General features: G+C 52.0%; 2 protein-coding genes across 3 annotated transcripts in view; one reads left to right on the top strand and one right to left on the bottom strand.

Annotated features, from left to right (window-relative positions):
• The window catches only part of Btk29a (tyrosine-protein kinase Btk29A), a 140123-nt gene that overhangs the window by 34642 nt on the left and 87050 nt on the right, over nucleotides 1-18431 (top strand). The window lies entirely within an intron of this gene.
• Nucleotides 15057-18431, bottom strand: part of LOC144477287 (uncharacterized) — a 90406-nt gene continuing 87031 nt past the window's right edge. For both annotated transcript variants that reach the window (XM_078194897.1, XM_078194898.1), the window contains one exon: nucleotides 15057-18199. In XM_078194897.1, the coding sequence (XP_078051023.1) occupies nucleotides 18173-18199 (27 nt within the window). In that variant the 3' untranslated portion in view covers nucleotides 15057-18172. The remainder of the gene's footprint in view (nucleotides 18200-18431) is intronic.

The raw sequence follows: 18431 nt of genomic DNA, 5'->3' as shown, positions 1-18431 counted from the left end.
TCGGTTCGGCCCCGACTCGATTCAAACCGAAATCCAAAGGTCTTTGAACGCGGTCGGCAAGATCTGGCCCCAGCCTCGTTGGTGCCGAATTAAATCTACATTAATGTCCGATCTAGAGTTAAGCCGAACTTATTCCAGAGTTAATCTAGTTTCAGCTAGACTCGACAAATCCTGCTTAGATAAAGCTAGACCCTCGTCAAGATCCAACACGGATCACTCGCTTACCGGTAATCCAGCCTGATCTACACTTTCTCTGGACTTCTACTTGTTCCAGACTCGTCGGTCGGACCCAACCCAGGCCTGCAGTTTTCCCGCGGTAATACACCGGCCGGCACGAAATCGCGCAACTTCTCCCCTACGTCTCAGAAATAGGGTCAAGTAGAGTGTATGTTTGCGCAAACTTCGTCATTGTTTCCAACTCGTGAATCTACCTTCCGATTCCCGAGTACCTACCACGAGTCATCCCCTTCGCGCAAACCCAACAAATTCTGTCGAGTCGATTGCGCCCCGCGTTGCCGAATTAGTACCGTCCATTGAGCCGCGTTCATCCGCTAAACACCGCGTTCAAACTTTTCATATTTCGTCTACGGTAGTTTAACCATGGCTCGACCGATTCGATATCAATTTGCTGTTAAGTTGCTAACGCACCGAGGGAGAAGCATGTGCCCGTGCCGAGTCCAATTCTTGACACCCTCGAGGTCCGTGCCGAAGGTAATGTTAGCCAAGAAACAGTCGCGACCAAGTCCTCGGTCTAATAATGACGAGAACGATCCACTCGCGATCTACTTGCGGTCCGAGACTACTAAAAGCGTAAGGGTCCTCGCGATCCCGGTCTCATTACCTCGAGCAGCGACGAGTGTCCTTAATCCCGAGGTTACTGGATCACTTTACCGGGTTCGATATCCGCCGGAGAACATCCCGTGCACAGGGATGTCGGACGCAGAGGCGACCAGGCTACCAGCCCTTCTGGGAAACGAGTGTTCTCGTCTCGCGAAACGATTCTTCTTCGGGACCCCTTTGTGAAAACGGTGTTTCGTCGGGAGGGGGGGGGGGGGGGGGGGCAACGGCGACGTCGAGGAAAGGTTTTTCAGCAAATTGTATAGCGGTTAATCACGGTGCAATGCGCAGTTGCAGCGGCCGACTAGCTCGTCGAGAAGATAATGATTCGAGACGAGACGAGTCCCGTTTTATGGCATCGTTATCCACGGAATCGGTCGGAACGGCGAAATCGCGCGGCAATTCCACCGGCGGCAATAGCTCCTTCGTTCGCCGTTTACTTCCGAAATCCTCCCATGCTCGAATTGACGTATGCCTCTCTTTCTTTACAGTCAAATACAACTACCAACTCTGAACTTCTGCAGGCAATGGCACTTGTTATTTCGGCCCGGCGATCGCCACTTCCGGCGATTCGCCGAAGGCGAACAGGCTTTCTCTGCGCGCACAATAATCCTATAATCCCAGCTGCCACATAAACTGAATCCTTGCTCCTAATCTTGACAAATGAGGTTCCTTCTGAAGTACCGTCAACAGCAGGATTTGGAAAAAGTGTCGGCCGAACATAAAATATAATCGCCGTTGGAAAAATGACGAGGACTCGGTCGGTCCTCGGTGTTAGCCACGATCGAGATGGATAAAGTAAATACCTAATTCTGGTCGGGCAAGTTTTCGCGATGCTTCGGTCGTCGAGTGTCTCTCGGTCCGGTTCGGGTCGGAAAACTTGGCGACGTTTCGCGCGTTCCGGGCCGATTTTCCGGTAACGTTGCTGGCGCAATGCAGCCAATGTATATTTCAAAATATCGGGGCATGGGTGTAGCGAGAAAACTTTCGAGCTTGGGAACTTTTCCAGCCTCGCCTCGCCTCGCCTCGCCTCGCCGCGGTCATAAGTGCACGGGATATGCGAAGCGCCTTCAGGCTTTCGCGAGGCTGACCGATCCAGAAAAATATTGTCCCGAACTTTAAACAGATATGGAACCGGTAGAGTAGTTGGTTCAAATCTTTTTTAAAGAAGACGTCGGTATGCTCCGAATTCTTTAATGGCTTTCCTAATCTTTCAGAGTGTCCGATCAATTCTAACAGACCGTACCTGTATCCCACGCGTTGGAAAGATTACAGCCAGTTACAGCGATTCGATAGGAATTTTCTCGAGAATCAAATGTCGAGAGACAACTGACTAAACGGTCTCGTTAAGTAGAAAAGCCTGGCAATGGTCGGACATGCCTCTATACGCGCGCTCTCCCTCTCTCTCTCCCTCCCTCCGCGCACATAGGTTATCCGTTAATTTTGAGAAGGTAAAATTTCCTCTAGCAACATCTGTTGCTCGCGATGGATATTGAAACGGTGCAATTCGTTGGTCGAGCTGCTAAAACTGATTCTCGTGAATTTACTAGCACTTGGTACGGATAAATCAAATGGGACTTAGAAATTGCGAGCGTAGAACGGCTCTCTAATAACAGCACAATTTCGAATACCCCGAACGAGCGAACGGTTCCCGAATTATCCACTTAACCGTTTAATTGCCAGAACGTTAGAGAATTCATTGTTCCCTGGGAACCGTGTAAACACCGGCCGGAAATCCCTTACATAATGACTTTAAGCAGAACTGCATTAAATTACAGCGTAACAGTTAGCCCGGAATCCGAGAGATTTCGTTTTGAATGCGGACACTGCCGGAAAAGTTAATAACATTTCCGTTTCTTGGCTGGAAAACAAAAGATATCCGAAAAATGGAAAAGGGAGAGATAGAGATAGAGATAGAGATAGAGATAGAGAGACAGAGCTAGGAGATGAAAAGATAGCGGTGAAACGGAAAAGGAGAAAATTGAAACCGCGGCTTGGCGCGAACTTTAATTCAATGCCGACCGCGCGCACGTTGTCGACGCTGCAATCTCCGCCGACAGGGAAACGTTCTGCTTGGAATTCCGCTATGGGAGTATCCCGTGCAATCTCTTGGAAGATGAAACGCGTTGCCGAGAGTCCTCGTTCTTCATCTTTGTCCCGGCATTGTCATAAGCAGCCAATTTTTCTTCGGATTTCCGCTCGTTCTCTTATTTATCTCGCACGAGCCATTAGGGACCGAGGAGGACCGCCGTTGCGCTAATGCGACAGCTCTGTCGCCGTTTACCTTTTCTTTTCCTATCTGTCTCCTCCGACTGTCCGCGCGCACTTTATCGAATTTTATTGCTCGACGGAATAACGGCGGAACCTTGGTTCCCGATAATCGATTCTCCGAGCTCCGCCATCGATTTAAATATTTCTCACGTTCTATCCATTCTGTTGCAATTTTAATGACCGAACTCTCATGATATTTTCGGCAATGCCAAACATTCAAAGGCGAGAGCGCAAATCGTGTTACGCTCGCATCCGATAGATCTCGAGATGCGAAACTGTCGCGAGCGAAATGTCTCGCTGGAAGAAATCGAACGGGAGTCTTCAAATTGCGAAAGAAAACGAAAAGCTCTCTTGGGAGACACGGGGCGAAGACATCTTATAATCATCGGTTGGACGAATTGTGAGATGCTCGGGCATCAGATGCTCGAGGACGGAACGGGGAGAATATCTCGGGAGGCGCTCTATTTCGAGGGTGTCAACGGTGAGATATTCGCGGCATGGTCGGAGAAACGTGCGCGGTGTTGGAATACCGCGACGAAAAATATGATTCGCTGGATAATTCGCTGGAAAATAAATTCGAGCGGCTCGAACGCGTCTCGAACGCGTCTCGAACGCGAAGGATACCGCGACGAATAGTTCCGCTCGCGGAACACGCGCGCGATTATACGCTCGACGGGAACGGGAACGGGAACGGGAACACGCGCGCGGACCAGCGCGACGCGGTGCTGGCTCCTCGTCCCGCGCAAGGCTGTTTTACATTTAAATCAAACCGGCTGTCTCGGAATCAATTTGCCGAGATATACCAGGTTGGACTGTTTTGCAATTTAAATCACCGCCCCGGGCAAATAAAAAGAAACATGCTCGTAAAGCGGCCATTAAGTTCCGAGTTAAGTTGCGCCCCTTCCCCGCGTCGACAAACCACCCTCGTCTCGATTATCTCGTTCCATTGGCTCGCCGGGGTCGTTTGCGCGAGCAAACTGTTTTACGCGCGCTTCGATCCCTGTTCTACGATATCAACGCGTGTAATACCAATTTGCGTTCTCGTAATCGGGGCGTCGGCAGATTTTCTTTCAAACGTACATCCACGGGGAATTTTCGAGCCCAGCGAGATCCCGCTGACGGATCTCTCGATCCTTATTTCGACGAAACCCGACTGGCTTTTTAAGGGGTAATCGAGTAGTTTGGAAGTCGGTTGCAGACTGGAGCTTTCTGTTTATTAGCGCGCGACTCGACTTGTGCTTGGAGTGGGGTCATAAGTCTCGAGCAGTTGCCCGTTAGCGACATAACGATGGGAGAGCGAACAGGAGCTGGCTGAAGAAACGATGCGCGCACAAGCGGCTTGTCCGTAATTTTTTCTTTTTCCTCAACCCTGTGCTCCGCGGGCAATTCCCGCCGTTATTATCCGAGCGCGTTCGATACCGACTTTGAATTGTGTGCAAATAGCCATTAAACAAGCCTGCATTATCGAAAAGCACGCTAACGGGACACCGGCTGGGAACCGCGCGAGCGGAGAGAGCTCCTCTCTCCACTTACATCACAATTGCACGCTTGTTCGCGTCCGCGATTTCAAATGGCAATTTCAACGGGGCGGAAGGACATTATCTTGCGTGGACAATGATTTCGATCTTCGATTCGCGAATCGTTGCCGTCCTATCCGATACACCCGATTAACCTCTCTCCAAGTTATATCGCGTTCCAGTCTGCTGCGAAACCTTGCACTTTTCTACTTACGAATCGAAATCGATGCGAAAAACGCGCCTTCTCGAAGTATACTTTTATCGCGAACAAAAATCATAGGGGCCTAAAGGGTTCTGGAATATCTCAGGATAGTTTAGAGGCGATATTGCAGCTCCGTTAGGAAATAAACGCAACGCGTAGGAACGAAAGCGAACATAATTAGGCTCGAGGCACGCGTTGCGATCCTTGGAGCCGTCTACTAGCATGTGGCGTGTACTACAACGATATCGGGAAAACCGTGGATGAAGGCTCGAGGACCGCTCGCGTTGTCCTTGGCAAGAAACGTCTGAAATTCCGTTTTCGGCGTCTTTGTGTCTGCGAAGTGCCCATCCGGCCTCGTGTCCGAACACTGGGGACCTCGTTAAAACTTGATACTCCGTTCCACGGTCGGCCCTGGCCTCTTCCCCCCCCCCTTCCCGCGCACCCTCCGCGCCCTCTTTCGTCCTTTCGCCCTCTCGCCTCTCTGGCATTATGCCTTTTCAACTTCCGTTGATGTCACGACTCGATGTCGCTTCGCGCCGGTCGCGCGCCTACTGATAAAACGAAACTACCCTTCACCGCGGTCTCTTTCGCTCTCCCGGCGGGCGGCAGACGAGACGAGACGAGACGAGACGAGACGCTACGAGGAGAGGATAGATTAACGCGCGTTTTCAATCCCTGCCACGTCCGCGCCCCGTCTCCCTTCGCCACCCTGTGCCACCCTTCGCCTAGCCGGTTAAGTACCCGGCCTATTTTGGAACTTTCTTCTCGGCCCTCGCTTCCTCCACCACCATCAGGGTCCTTTTCACGCGGATTTCGTTCTCGAGCTACAAGCTTCCCCGAGAGGTTTCTTCCTGCTCTCGGGAGCGACGCTTCTTTTTCGGCGACTCTCTCTCTCTCTCTCTCTCTCTCTCTCTCTCTCTCTCTCTCTCTCGCTCTCTCTCCCCCCCCCCCCCCTCCTTCCCGACCTTTTTCTTCTCTCGTGGAGCGCCGCGAAAGTTTGATTGGTTGGTTAATGGTCCGATGGATTCTAGAGCGAGTTCAGGATGGATTGCCAGCGAGATGTTAATGCCGGAGATTCTCAGTCATTGGACAGTGTCCGTGAGTCCGTGAGTCCGTGAGAATAGTGCGCCGATATTGTTACGTTAGAAAAATATTTGCAATCGAATTAAGGATAACGCGTAGAATACAGAAAAGAAGAAATTAGCGCTTCGCACCCGAGAAACTAAGCCAACTTTCAATTCGCTCTCCTCGTTGTCCCTAACAAACGTACACCAAGTTGAAAAAGGCCTTCAAAAATTCCTTCGCTTCTGTTTTGGCGCTGAATGGGCTCGGCGCATAAAAGCTGCACAAATTTCAGCAGTCTACTTGGCCAATCCGGCGTGGTAACATGTGCGCTCGCGGGAAACTAAGAACGCGGCTCGCGATTCATTCGATAAAAAGCGTTTGGGTAACGAGCGACGGAAAAGCATTAACGACATTCGTTTCTCGACGGAAGATCCTCGTAAAATCCATTACAGTCTCTCTTTTCGGGAGGAAAAAGACCTCGACCAGGAAGGGAGGTGGACAAAGCCAAAAAAGAAAGAAAGAAAGAAATGAAAACGAAGAAAGAGAAAGAAGAAACATAGACACACGCGCGGATGGACAGACGGCCGACAGGTGGAGAGACGGAATATACGAAATGAAAAGCGCGCATTACACGAAATACCGCTCTTTATTTTAACGAACAGCACACGGAACTTTTTTAATGCGTGCTAGCGGTGCTCGTCGACGAAATCGTAGCGTTGTTAACCCGTCAAACTGTATCCGTCCTCTGTTCTCCGGCTCCCCGTTCGCCATCACAAAATTTATTCTAAACGAAAATTCCATCGGCAAACACTTGTTCTTCTTTTTCGTTCTTTTCCCTCCTGCATTCCTTCTCTCTCTCTCTCTCTCTCTCTCTCTCTTCCCCATTTCTTTCTAGCGATTTTGGCTTCCGTTTTCGCGGTGCCTCGGCGACGAAGCCGCGGTTCGATCGCGTTAGCAATAAATGTCGTGAAAGAACGTGCGCACCAGATTGTTTTTAATTCGCCGTTTTCTCTCCGGTGGCAGCAGTCCGAGCAAAGTTTCTCTCCGGCTTTACTCTTGCTTCGCAGTCGCAGCTGCATCACCCTGAAAGCTTCAATTTTAATACATTTACATTTGTTTTCTGTTCCAGGTGAGTACCCATCCAGGCAAATCGAGTTACGCGGCTTCGGGTGAGTGGTTTCCCGGGCTCATTCCGCTCTTCTGATAACCCGCGCGCGTCAATTGTTTCGTAGAACCGTAGATACGGGCTTTGTTTCCGTTGAGCGAGACGCGATCGTAGAAATCCCGCTCCGAGTCGTCGGGAATTACGGGAAGAACAGATATTGTTGGAAATCGATGCCGTCGTAGTAGGCAATCTACGCGCATCGATGTTTATCGTTGTTAAACCAGCGAAGAAGCTTTTAGCTGGCCATAGAAAAATATCAGAGATCCGACTATCGTCGGATAAGATAAGATAATTCTATCCGATAAGATAAGATAATACGATAGAATGATTTCGTTGTTTACAACTGGTTTGCTAGAACATGGGTCCGGGAAACGAACGTTTCCTTGACATTCGAGAAAAATTGCTAACCACGGGACGGCACTCGATTCGACAAACGTCAGCGGCGCTAGCTCTAAAAAGTTAAATTAGCATCATTACGAGCTCCGCGTGCAAATAATTCTCGTTCAGAATTACTCCGCGTTTCCAGCGGGCAACTTTCAAAGCCGACGAACCATTCCCGATACTCCGTTCCCCCGTTAAAAGCAACGGAAAGCATTAAAATATGTTGCTGGCGGCTTACTAGACGTTGCGTAACCAACGAAATTCGACTCTGCTAAAAACTATAAATTACCAATCCTGGACGAGACGATGCGCTCGGAACGATGGATACTGTTCACATTTGCCGTCGCCAAACAGAAAGTTAATCGAGCTCCGGCGTGTTAATGTTCATGCCGTGGCAAATATTTGGCCGAATCTCGGCGGTGGTGGCCGGGCGCCCTAATTCGAGAAATGTCCTCAAATATTATCCGAACGGCGCATAGTGATTTTAATGGATTCACGAGACGCGTAGTGTTTGTTGGATCTTTTGTCGGCAATTTTTCCTTTATTTTCGGCCGCTGCCGGATGAGGTTGCGTCCGTTCTTTTCGTCCGGGACGGATTTTCCGAGCCCACGAGCCCCCATTTTTCGCTTTCATCCCGAACCTTCAGCTTCCTTCAATTCGCTTCGACCTCTTTGTCGTTCGACCGAAACCCCCGCGAGAACAATCGTAATTTACAGAACGCCAAGGCTGTGATCATGCCGATCGAAGCAATCGGAACGATCTCCGCTGAATATCGCGGCAAATTGTACGCGTGCCGGATGCCTAATAATTCCGCGGGGAAGTGCTCGCGCCACGGTGATTGTGTGTGCTCTTTTTTGTCGTTGGCGGCAGGTTGGGCTCGATGCACTCGCACTCGCACTCGCACTCGCACTCGCGGTGCGCGGGTGTTTAATATCGGGTCACCAGGGAGTCCCGCCACCGGGGACCGCGGTGTCTGTAATTCGCTTTCAAATCGGATCGTTAAGCCCAACGGTATCGAAAAACTGTGCGGAACAAATAATTTTGCCGGCGACGTAAATCCTGCGGATTGTAAATCCGCAGGCGTGATCGATTCGCGAATAATAGGTCGCCGGATTGCTGGCGACGCTTCTAACAGCATTTTTCGCAAATAACTCCGCCTCGAGAATTGCTGCTCGCTCCATCCTGGTCCCGTTCGCTAAACGAAAGCGTTTAATCGACTCCCGGGATCGATCGGCAAGTAGAACGCGCGTTTGTAGTTGATTACAGGAGGATTATGCGCGCCGAGATCGTTTGTTCGGACGTTTACACGGATCGTACGTCTCGAGTCCGTGCGTCGTGATCTATGGACGGGGGGCCAGAGGTCTTTGGACGATTAATCCTCGAGTACACGCGGATTATGGATCCCCGGACTATTTATCGTCACCTAGAGCCGAGTGGCACGGCCCGTGGCCGTTTATCATCCGGACGGATCGCGCATCTCGGCGTCGTTTATCGCGGCCCGCGGACCGCGGACCGACCGCGTATCTCGGGACAAGGTCCCGTGGAACACGGATCGCGCGCGCTTCATCGTGGATCCCCTTCGTCGCAACCCATCAATTTCGGATCCCATTAACGTGAGCCGTTCGGAACTCGGAACTAAAAATCGCCCTATTTTTGCGCTGCTCTAATTTCCCTGAAAATAATCGATGCAGCGAAATTTGTCCATTGGGCGATTCGCGCCGATCGCTTCGCAGTTACAATTGGTCTTATTCTCCATCGAATAGGCAATCGAATAAAAAGCGGACGAACCGATGATCGGAGTTTTTGTCGGAGACCTAAGAAAGGGGAGCGTGGCTTCGGGGCTCGCTTGCAGCCAAGAGACGGCTCCGAGCCGATATAAATCGTGGCACGAACGAATTATACCGCGTTTCCGCGCGACACCTTTCCCGCGTCAAATTGCCGCGATTATTTCGGCTTACGGCAATTAATTGGGGACGTAAACGGGTCGGTGACTGCAGAGGCTGCGGAGGCTGCGGAAGAGGGAGGAGGAGGAGGAGGACCATCGCGGTTTGATGCACGAGTCGCAGCCGATCGTCGCTCCTCTGAAAACGGGCCGCCTAATGCCGCCGATTAATCACTGGTATCCGGTTCAACCAACTAATTGCTCGGTGCTCGCAGCGTTTCCCTCGATTGTTGGGTACACGAACGGAGAAAGAGAGAACAGGGCGCAAAGGGGAGAAGGAAATGGAGAAAGAGAGGGAGAGAGAGAGAGAGAGAGAGAGAGAGAGACCAGCGAGCCGGGCACGATAAAAAAGAGGCGGAAAAAGGGAAGGGAAGTCTGGTCTGCCTGCACCGCGTCGATAAGTCCGATATCAAAGCCGCGTTCATTTACTTCTCCTGATAACTCGATCGGTTACGTTCGCCTGATCCGCAGCGTCGCGTTAATTCGCGCCTGTTGATGTATCGATGGCGTTTGCACCTCTCGGTTTCCACGAGTTTCGTTTCGCCGCGTGGGCAGTATCATTTTGCACCAACGAATCTAGTCTCGATTCACAGTGTCTCTCGTTGTACTCGAGACCGAGCTCTTAATTTTTGATTAACTAAATCTTTCCATCGGCACTCTTTTTAAATCTTGCGAATTTCTGTAGAACGTTTCGTCGCAAGGAGTTTCGCGTTCGATGCCTTGTCGCAACGATTGCTCTATTTTCTCCGCAAAGAGTTCTCCAGGTTCTTTTAGCTTCCGTTTCGTATCTGAAAAGAGAATTTTAGTTGAAATAGTGCAAAGGTTGGGATAGAGTTGGGAAAAGCAAGAATTATTTCAATGCAAAATCGTCGAATGAATTCCGTCGACGAGACGTGTTGCGGTTCCGCTGTAAAGTCGCGCGGCGCGGCGCGGCGAGAACCACCAAGAGCCTCGCTGCTTTGGATTTCGCGAGCGAAGATTCTCGCCGGTTATTCGGTAATGCACCGGTGACAGCAGAGATCGCTATCGCTCGCTCGGTCTCCTCGAGGATTTCGACGCAGTTGGCCCCGTATTTGTAGAAAATCGTCGCGAGGCAGCCGCACCGATTGATTTTATTCATGACCTTCGACGGGCAAGTACTTTGGATACGGCGAACGGGCCCCGGGGAGGAAAAATACCAGAATGTGTTTTCCATTTCAGATGCCGCGCCGATAAAAACCAGCACGTAGAAACGCGACGTGCCTGATCGACGCGTCTTCCCTCCGGGAGCCATCAATTTCTTGTCAACTGCTTCTTTCTCGTTCAAAATCGTTTACCAGCTTCCGTCGAAAGGCTCCGAAACGGACGGGCGAAACACGCCGGCTCCTTCGTTTCCCGGCATACTCGGCGCTTTCTTAACGAACATGATCGATGGCGCGCAAAGTTAATTACGCGTACCATGCACGCGCGGTTTATTACCGTCTCTCGGCTGCGAAATTCTAGCGTCGCGAGGCGACGAAACAGCGAGCCGAGAATTAATTTGGAAAGGGTTCGATCGTCCTCGAACGAAAATTTCGCCGCGTAACGCGAAACCAAGTGGCTGAAACGCATCTACCAGAAATTCCTATGCACGGTGCATTTGATCGGCTCAGCGCGGCGCGACGGATCGGGCCACATCTGTCCGGGATGGAATATTTCAGTCGCGACGTATCCCCCGCCGTGTGCTAAAAATAAAGGGGAACCTCGGGCTCTGTATCGTGGATGCGCCGCCGACGAGTACGTCTAGCGAATGCACTTTCGCTGCTTCCATTTTTAAGGAAAATTCGCTCGACTCCGTGGAGGGGCTTCGCCTAGCAGAGAGTCCGCGTTGTCCTCAAATACGCGAACGAGCGAATCGCTCAAGGAAACGTGAAACACATGCCGCGCTGCTACGCGTACGTGTGTATAATTCTCATATCTGGTGTCCCCAATATTTTCGTGACTCGTTTACCATTATCAATGGAAAAGCGTTTTATTGTTCAGCCTTTTTTAAGAGACATTCGCGCGCCGAGTGGTCTTCACCGGGAAGCTTTCAAGATGAAATGCCGCGTTCGAAAGTGCCAGGAATTCTATTTGGATTTTTGCTTCGAAGATATTTTCGAGCCCAGGGGATCCGGCGTTGCAGATATACGCGATTCTCCTCGAAAACGTTAACAACGAGGGTTCCGAGCCCGCGAAAGGTCAACGGCACCCAAAGGTCCAGGAAAACCAAAGGGTCGGGTAATCGCGAGGCACTTTGTTATGCAGGCCTTGGAGCGTCAAGCATACGCTAGCGCTGGCTCGCAGAAATTGATGGTCGGTGCTCGCCGTGGCGTCGGATCCGTCGCATTTCGAATTCCGGTTGGATCCGGGCACCGCGCGATGATTCGGTCTAAAAACGCGCGGAGGATGCACGGGAGAGACCGGCTGCGGAATTGGCCCGTATCTGACGCGGTGATCTCGGAATCGATGGTGGCTCCGAAATTGCGCCCCGAGTGCAACTTATTGAAAACGCCCGAATGCACGCGAGGTTCTGGGCTGCGCCAGGTTTAGGGCTGCCCTATCTACAGCAAGGTCCCCCCTTCCCGGTCGCTCCTCTGTTTCGTCTGGCTCCGTTTTGCGCTAGTTCCATGCAGCCGGAAATATCGTAGATTTGCCATTGTATTTTATATCCTCGCGGCGTTCTATGGATCCGAGGATCGTTTCTCGCGTGCTCTTTCCTTTCGGTCATCCGCTTCTCGCTTCGGCCATCCGCTTCTCATCGATCTCCACGCCGACGCCGATTCCGAGGGTCGATGATGCGAGTGAACAGAGCCGACCGCCCAAGTGGACGATCCCACGGAATCTGGATCATCCGAGACGCCATTGTTAATCGGTGGTTTTCCGCAGACGCTCGATCCCTCGGCGATCCTCTTTTTCCTGCGAAGCAACGAGACGCGACGCGACGCGACGCGATGACGGTGATTCCGACGACGTCTAGGGCATCGAGAGAGCAGGCTGTTGAACGAGCCGCCGAACGGACAGGCATTAGTGTAAAGGCACACGTCCGCCTGTCTCCGTATTATGCAAATGCTGAGTTACATTCGCGACGGCCGGTTACGTTCTACCTCGGCAAATGGTTAATAATACGTCTGCCGGTAATGGGCTGCGCCGGTTGCCCCGTTGACTTGGTTGGCGGGCGCGGTGTCACGGCAGATTAAGACCCTGGTAGCAGCCGGGGACGCGGCTGATAGCTTCGGTTTTCTTCCCCCGGCAACCTCGAGTCGAAGCTCGAGCTCCCCGAAGGTCTGGCTAGTCTGTTTGACTATGCATCGGGTCTGATTGCGTTCGTTCTCGTCCCTGGAACACTCCCACGCTCGAATCTCGTATCTCGTATCTGGTAACCAGACGACGGTCTCGATAGAATAATTTTCTGCCGGCTCGTTCGGCTCTCTCTCTCTCTCTCTCTCTCTCTCTCTCTCTCTCTCTCTCGAATTCTGCTTTCCCCATTGACTGTCTAATTCCCCGACTACTCGATTCCTCTCGATTCCCATCTAATACTCTCTCGGTAACCAGGTCGGTACAATTCTTTGTGCCCGTTCCAGAAATGTTGCTTATCGTTTGATCGTGGCGAGCGGTTCAGCGTTAGTTGGATGTTATCGGGAGAATCGCTTCGATTCGAAACCGGACAACGTGTTGTTTATATTGCGAAAGATGTAGCAAACGAATGCGTCGGTCGGTGTTCCTGGAAGGACATGAAAGAAAGCGGATTCGTCGAGCCGACGGGAGACGATGAACGGTCCGGAGAAAACACCCGGCAAGAGGACGCATCGTCGCCGTTGTTGCAGAAATTCGATAGGAACAGTCCCGCTTGTGCCGCTGCCAATAAACTGTATTGCAGGCGGTATCCAGTGAGTCGAGCCATTAGCCTGTCGAATGGTAATGCCGAGTGGGATTATTAAGATAGCCAGCAGCGGATTTCCTTCCTTCACGGTTAATCCTTTTCATTCCATTATATCGTACAATATATCCTCGGAGAACAATGCGAAAGCAAAATGAAACTACGCTACCGGCTATCGAGAAGATTGAAGCGCGACGATCGATCGTTTCGACCGAAACAAGCGGACTGGATCTAGACGTTGGTCAGACTAATAGCTTGAGCTTGGAATTTCGATTGTTTATCGAACGCCGAACGCCGAACGCCCGTTGGAGAAACGGCGGTCGAATTCTCGGACTGCTCGCGTCGAGGTCGTAGTCGCGCTCACCTGGAAAAAGAGAGAAGAAAGCCAGTTAATCGATTAGGCGTCTGTGTATTTTCGATATCGCGCGGAATAGTTGAAAAAATACTGCGGAACGATTCGATGATCGTTTTGCCGACCGCCGATGCCTCCGCGATCCGAAAAACTGTATTTCGAAGAACGAAGACAGTTCCAACAAGGTTTCCGAAGCGATGCATCAATCGCGATCCCGGTCCGTTCGCACCGGCTCATAATCTGCTTGTTACTCTGGCGGCAATCAATCACGCCTCTTACACCGACCACCGTTATCAATCATTCCGGTTCGACAAACGAACCGTGCTGCGTTGAAAGGGGCTCGGACGATGCTCCATCTATTTCTCTAATCACCGTAACTTTCTTGTCCGATCACGGAGATTCCCGATCTACTTACCGATGATCCATATTCCGCGCGACTAATCAGCCCCGACTTCCTGTCTTCCAATTAGGCCCCCGCGCGTCTTATCGAGATGTCATCGCAGCTTTTCGCGCATAAATTACGAAATCCGATGCGCGCCGATGCGTTCAAATCTATAATACCGGTCTGTTCAAACTAAAGCGTTCTATTCTTGTGCTTTCCGTTCGCGTTCGCTTCCATCGGCACTAGTTTTCGCGTTGTCGCGTCGTTGGCTCGAAAGAACGAGCGTACAATGTCCGTTCTCGCAACGGAGCCATTCGTCGTTCGTTTCGAAAGCTGTTCGTCTCGCTTTCCGCTGCCACGGTCGGGACATTGCTGCCGTTCGGTCTACCGGAGGACGATTCGTTCGATTCCGGGGACGGAACGGAACGGAACGGAACGGAACGGAACAAAAAGAACGTTCCGTTTGACGATTACCGTGCTTTCAACTTGCAATGCTTTTGACGATTATCGCGGTTACCGCTCGCCGCGACGCTTCTACGTTTATCAGCGCGTCCCCCTCCTGCAGCGCTTTGACGATTATCACGCTCTCTACTCGCGACGTTTCTACGCTTATCGACTCGCTCTTTCTCGCGTCCGCTTCTACCTTTACATTCTCCCAACTTTTTCGCAGTCGTCGCGGTCGCGTTCCCGTTGCCGAGATAATCATTGCCGCTTTCTTCATTCGCCACTTTTCACCGAGACTCTGGCGACGATTCCACGCTGGTCGCCGCGATTGTCGTTCGCAGCCGCCGTCCTACCTTCGCGCGATAAAGCTGCGAAATCTGCGCTGTCTCTCCTGCGATATATTGACGGGAGGACGTTCAGGGATTCTACGCGAGCGATCGAACCTGCTGAAATGAGAGAGACGACGTCGCGTAGCCTTTGAAATATTTCTCGTTATTGTCTCGCAAAGAGTGTACGCCCCTCCTCGAATGCGGGTCGATGGTTGAACGTTTAGCCAGGATGAGAAAAACTGCGAACGAATCGCGGCTTGCGTTGCAAATCCTGTGGAAACCGATTTGTCCCCTAACAGGAGGCTCGTTGAACGATCCTCGGAGCGTCTGGCGGCGTAAAGATACGATTCATACCTAGAACGGATGCGGGACCGGCAGGAATTCCATCGTTTTCAGCTTGTTTGCCGTGTTCCCGCCTCGACGGTCGACGGTCGACGGTCCACAGTCCACAGTCCACAGTCGATGGCTCGTCGAAACTCGACGGTCTCGGGCCAATGATTTTGGCAAATTAATGGCAACGATGTCGTCGCGGCCGAGCCAAGCCGTTTCGGCAAACGAGCTCCTGCAAGGACCATTCTTTGATCGTTCCGCTTCTTGTGATCAGCCAAATAATCGCCACCAAACTGCGGAGCTCTCGTAACGATCTCGCTGCTTTTTCAGGTATTTCGGGTAATCGTGCCGACACCAAGCTTTCGTCACCTATTCTTTCGTACTTGTTCCGTCGAAATACTTTCGTTCGAACAAACTTTTTTTCCAATGCAGAATTCATGATTTCTCTCTTTGGAGAGAAAATTCGTTGTTCACTCTATTCCGCCGATATACCCTCCAACGATCGAGCAATCCGCCGAACGCCTCGGATAAGCGCGCCTGGATTAGGAATATATCCTGCTCGTCCGATCAGTGGCGGGCTTACTCTACTCGATCAGCGAGCAGATTTCCGTATTCGTTATGCCGACAATTTTTCAATAGACTAGACGATCTGAAATTCGGGTGAACAATTCTTCCAGATGCTAAGGTAGCCGCATCGACGATCGATCAATTAACCGTGTCTCACCGGAATTAGCCATTTCCCCCGTTATTCGGCACAGTGATACGATTCGGACAGCTTGCGGTGCCATTGTTGGCGCCTAGGACATACGCGCGCGCGGCACAATTGTAACGTCGGCAGATCGATGACTTCGCTTACCCGGTAATGAGTGGATAATTACCTCCTGCGAACTGCCAGCCTATTCACCACCGAAATTACTCTGGTATTAATATCTCGACGTTACGCCGTAATTTCTATAATCGTGCGTAGAATTTGGCGTTCCTTGTCCAAACGTTGTTCCCTTGCGTCGTCTGACTCCTTGCGTCGCGACTCGGATAGCGCGCATTCTTTCGACAAAGCATCGCGTCGGCCCGGCTGGCGCGCGCGGATCAGACAATTCCGACCGAGTTTTAAGGGCCGACAGGGATAGGAACGAGCGGCATGGGAATCCCTCGCGGAAATTTCTGATGCGTCGAGCGAATCCCCTTTGGATTACCCAGCCTGGTTACAACCCGAACTGGGTGGTGGTTGGAGGGAGGCAGAGGGGGAGGAGGAGGAGGAGGAGGAGGAAGCGGTTCGCTTGCCAGAGGAAATTGTGGCTCCGTGAATGCCGTTTGGATTACGGAAGAGCGTCCAACCGATGGCTGATTTTGGCGCCGAGCATCGCGGAGCGGCTCCGAGCGAGTTTCGAGCCGGTTCGTCGGCTGCTCCCTCTTTGGCATTCCGTCTCGTTCGAACAGTCGCTCGGCACGAAGGAGAGAGCGCCGCCCTCGAGGGTCGGATGGGGAACTCTTTAGCGGCGCGGCTGCGATGGCCCTCTTCGAACTCCGCGATTAATCTCTCGTAATCGGCGCAGCGTTGCCCGTTAGTTGAATATCGGCGAATTAAACGGGGATCGTTCGCGGTCTACCTTCGCTCGCGATACTCGGCGAGATCTGCGCGGGGAGGACTACCGCCGCCGAGTGCTGTGCCGGGATCGCTGCGCGATTTCTCCGCGGAGGATGGATTAGCGTTCGAGTGGCTGGATATTGCGCGAACCGGATTTTCCCAGGAATGTTTCGTTGAACCGTCGAAGCACCTGCTCCGCCTTATCGGAAATCATTGTGCCCGTAAATCGTTTCCGCGAAACGCAGCGGCGCAGTTTCCGCGCGAGGCCTCCGTCTCTCCGCTTCTGCAACGCTTCCGTCCATCCGTCCGTCCGTCGCGTTTTCTATGGCTCTTACGCGGTCGCGCTTGCAGCCGGCATCGGAGAATCCGTACCGTCCACGCTTTCATCTGTGAGAGCACCTTCTCGTCGCTCTCGACCGAGAGAGACGTTTTGGCTTTGGGCTTGGCAAAACGCGATACGTTCCACTCCGCCTTTCACTCGAAGACGTTGATCGCGCGCCGTTCGCTCGAGCCGCTCGACGTTCATCGCGCTCTCGGCTCACGGCTCCGAGACGTTCGTCGCTCTTTCCGCTCGCTCAAGGATGAAATCAGGGCCCGAGAGGGAGAGGGGGAGAGAGAGAGAGAGAGAGAGAGAGAGAGAGAGAGAGAGAGAGCGCCCTCGATGCTCCCCGGAACCCTTCCGCCAAATGCCGGGTGTTATCGCGAAATTTCTGATGCAGCCGACGAGAGTCCCCCAAGGATTATTCGGCCGGCCTGGTTATGGCTGGAAGGCGAGCTCGATCGCGGAATAACAATCGACCGGAGAACAGAGACAGTCCTCTCCCATAATTCGAAACATTCGCATCGAAACGGCACGGCGACGATAGAATACTTTTGGGTAACTCCGGAAACGGTGTGGCATCGATTCGAAAGAGTTTCGATGAATCGATTAGGTTCGCCTCCCCGCCTAATTCTCTGCGGACTCGTCGCCTTGCACTTCATCGATTCCGTTTCATCTCGGCGGCATCTCGGATCGTCTGTCAGCCGAATCCGTTTGCAGGATTTCATCCAGTTCTCGTTCAATTTCTTCGTACACGTCCGCGCCACTTTTATCCCGAACCTAACCAACTTTATATTCTCTTTGTCTGCGCCCTTCCCGCTCCCCGCTCCCCGCTCCGCCACCGTCTCCTGGTGTCTCCGGATGTGATTCCGAGCCGAGGCTCCGCCATATTCCGGTGAAACTGGCGCGTACACACCTCTTTATCTTCCTTTCTCCTCCTTTCTCCTCTTCGTTCCACGTTGTCGGGGCAATGCGCGTTGTGCCCCTGATCGGGAACGGTAATATCCGCTTGAGGTATCACCAAGGAAATACGGGCTGCTCCTTGTTTCTCGTTCGTCGCGTGGTCCACGAAGACGACGTATCCGATTCTACTTTCGATCAAACGTTCCTTCTCCATGTCGCCGCTCCATCGACTATATGACTCCGAGACGGGATCGAAAAGCCCTTCTTCCACCTAAGCATTCCGGCGATCGAAACATACCTGAAACGAACATAAATACATCCTGAAACGTTTTACCATCCTACTCCGTATCGGAAGTCTGGTTTTATGGGAGAGCGAAGCATGCATGGAGGAAAATTGTGACTCGTTCGGCGATAGCGTCGGGGAATACCGAACGTTTAACGCGGCGCTTAATCATCGGCTGTCACTCGTAGCTAACGTATCGTTGAAAGTATTTCGAACGTAGATTATATTGTACCGTTCGGACAGGGAA

Source organism: Augochlora pura, chromosome 11, assembly GCF_028453695.1.
Source record: "Augochlora pura isolate Apur16 chromosome 11, APUR_v2.2.1, whole genome shotgun sequence".
In the NCBI taxonomy this organism is placed as follows: Eukaryota; Metazoa; Arthropoda; class Insecta; order Hymenoptera; family Halictidae; genus Augochlora; species Augochlora pura.
The sequence above is the reverse complement of the archived record's forward strand: the minus strand, read 5'-3'. Positions and strand labels throughout refer to the sequence as shown.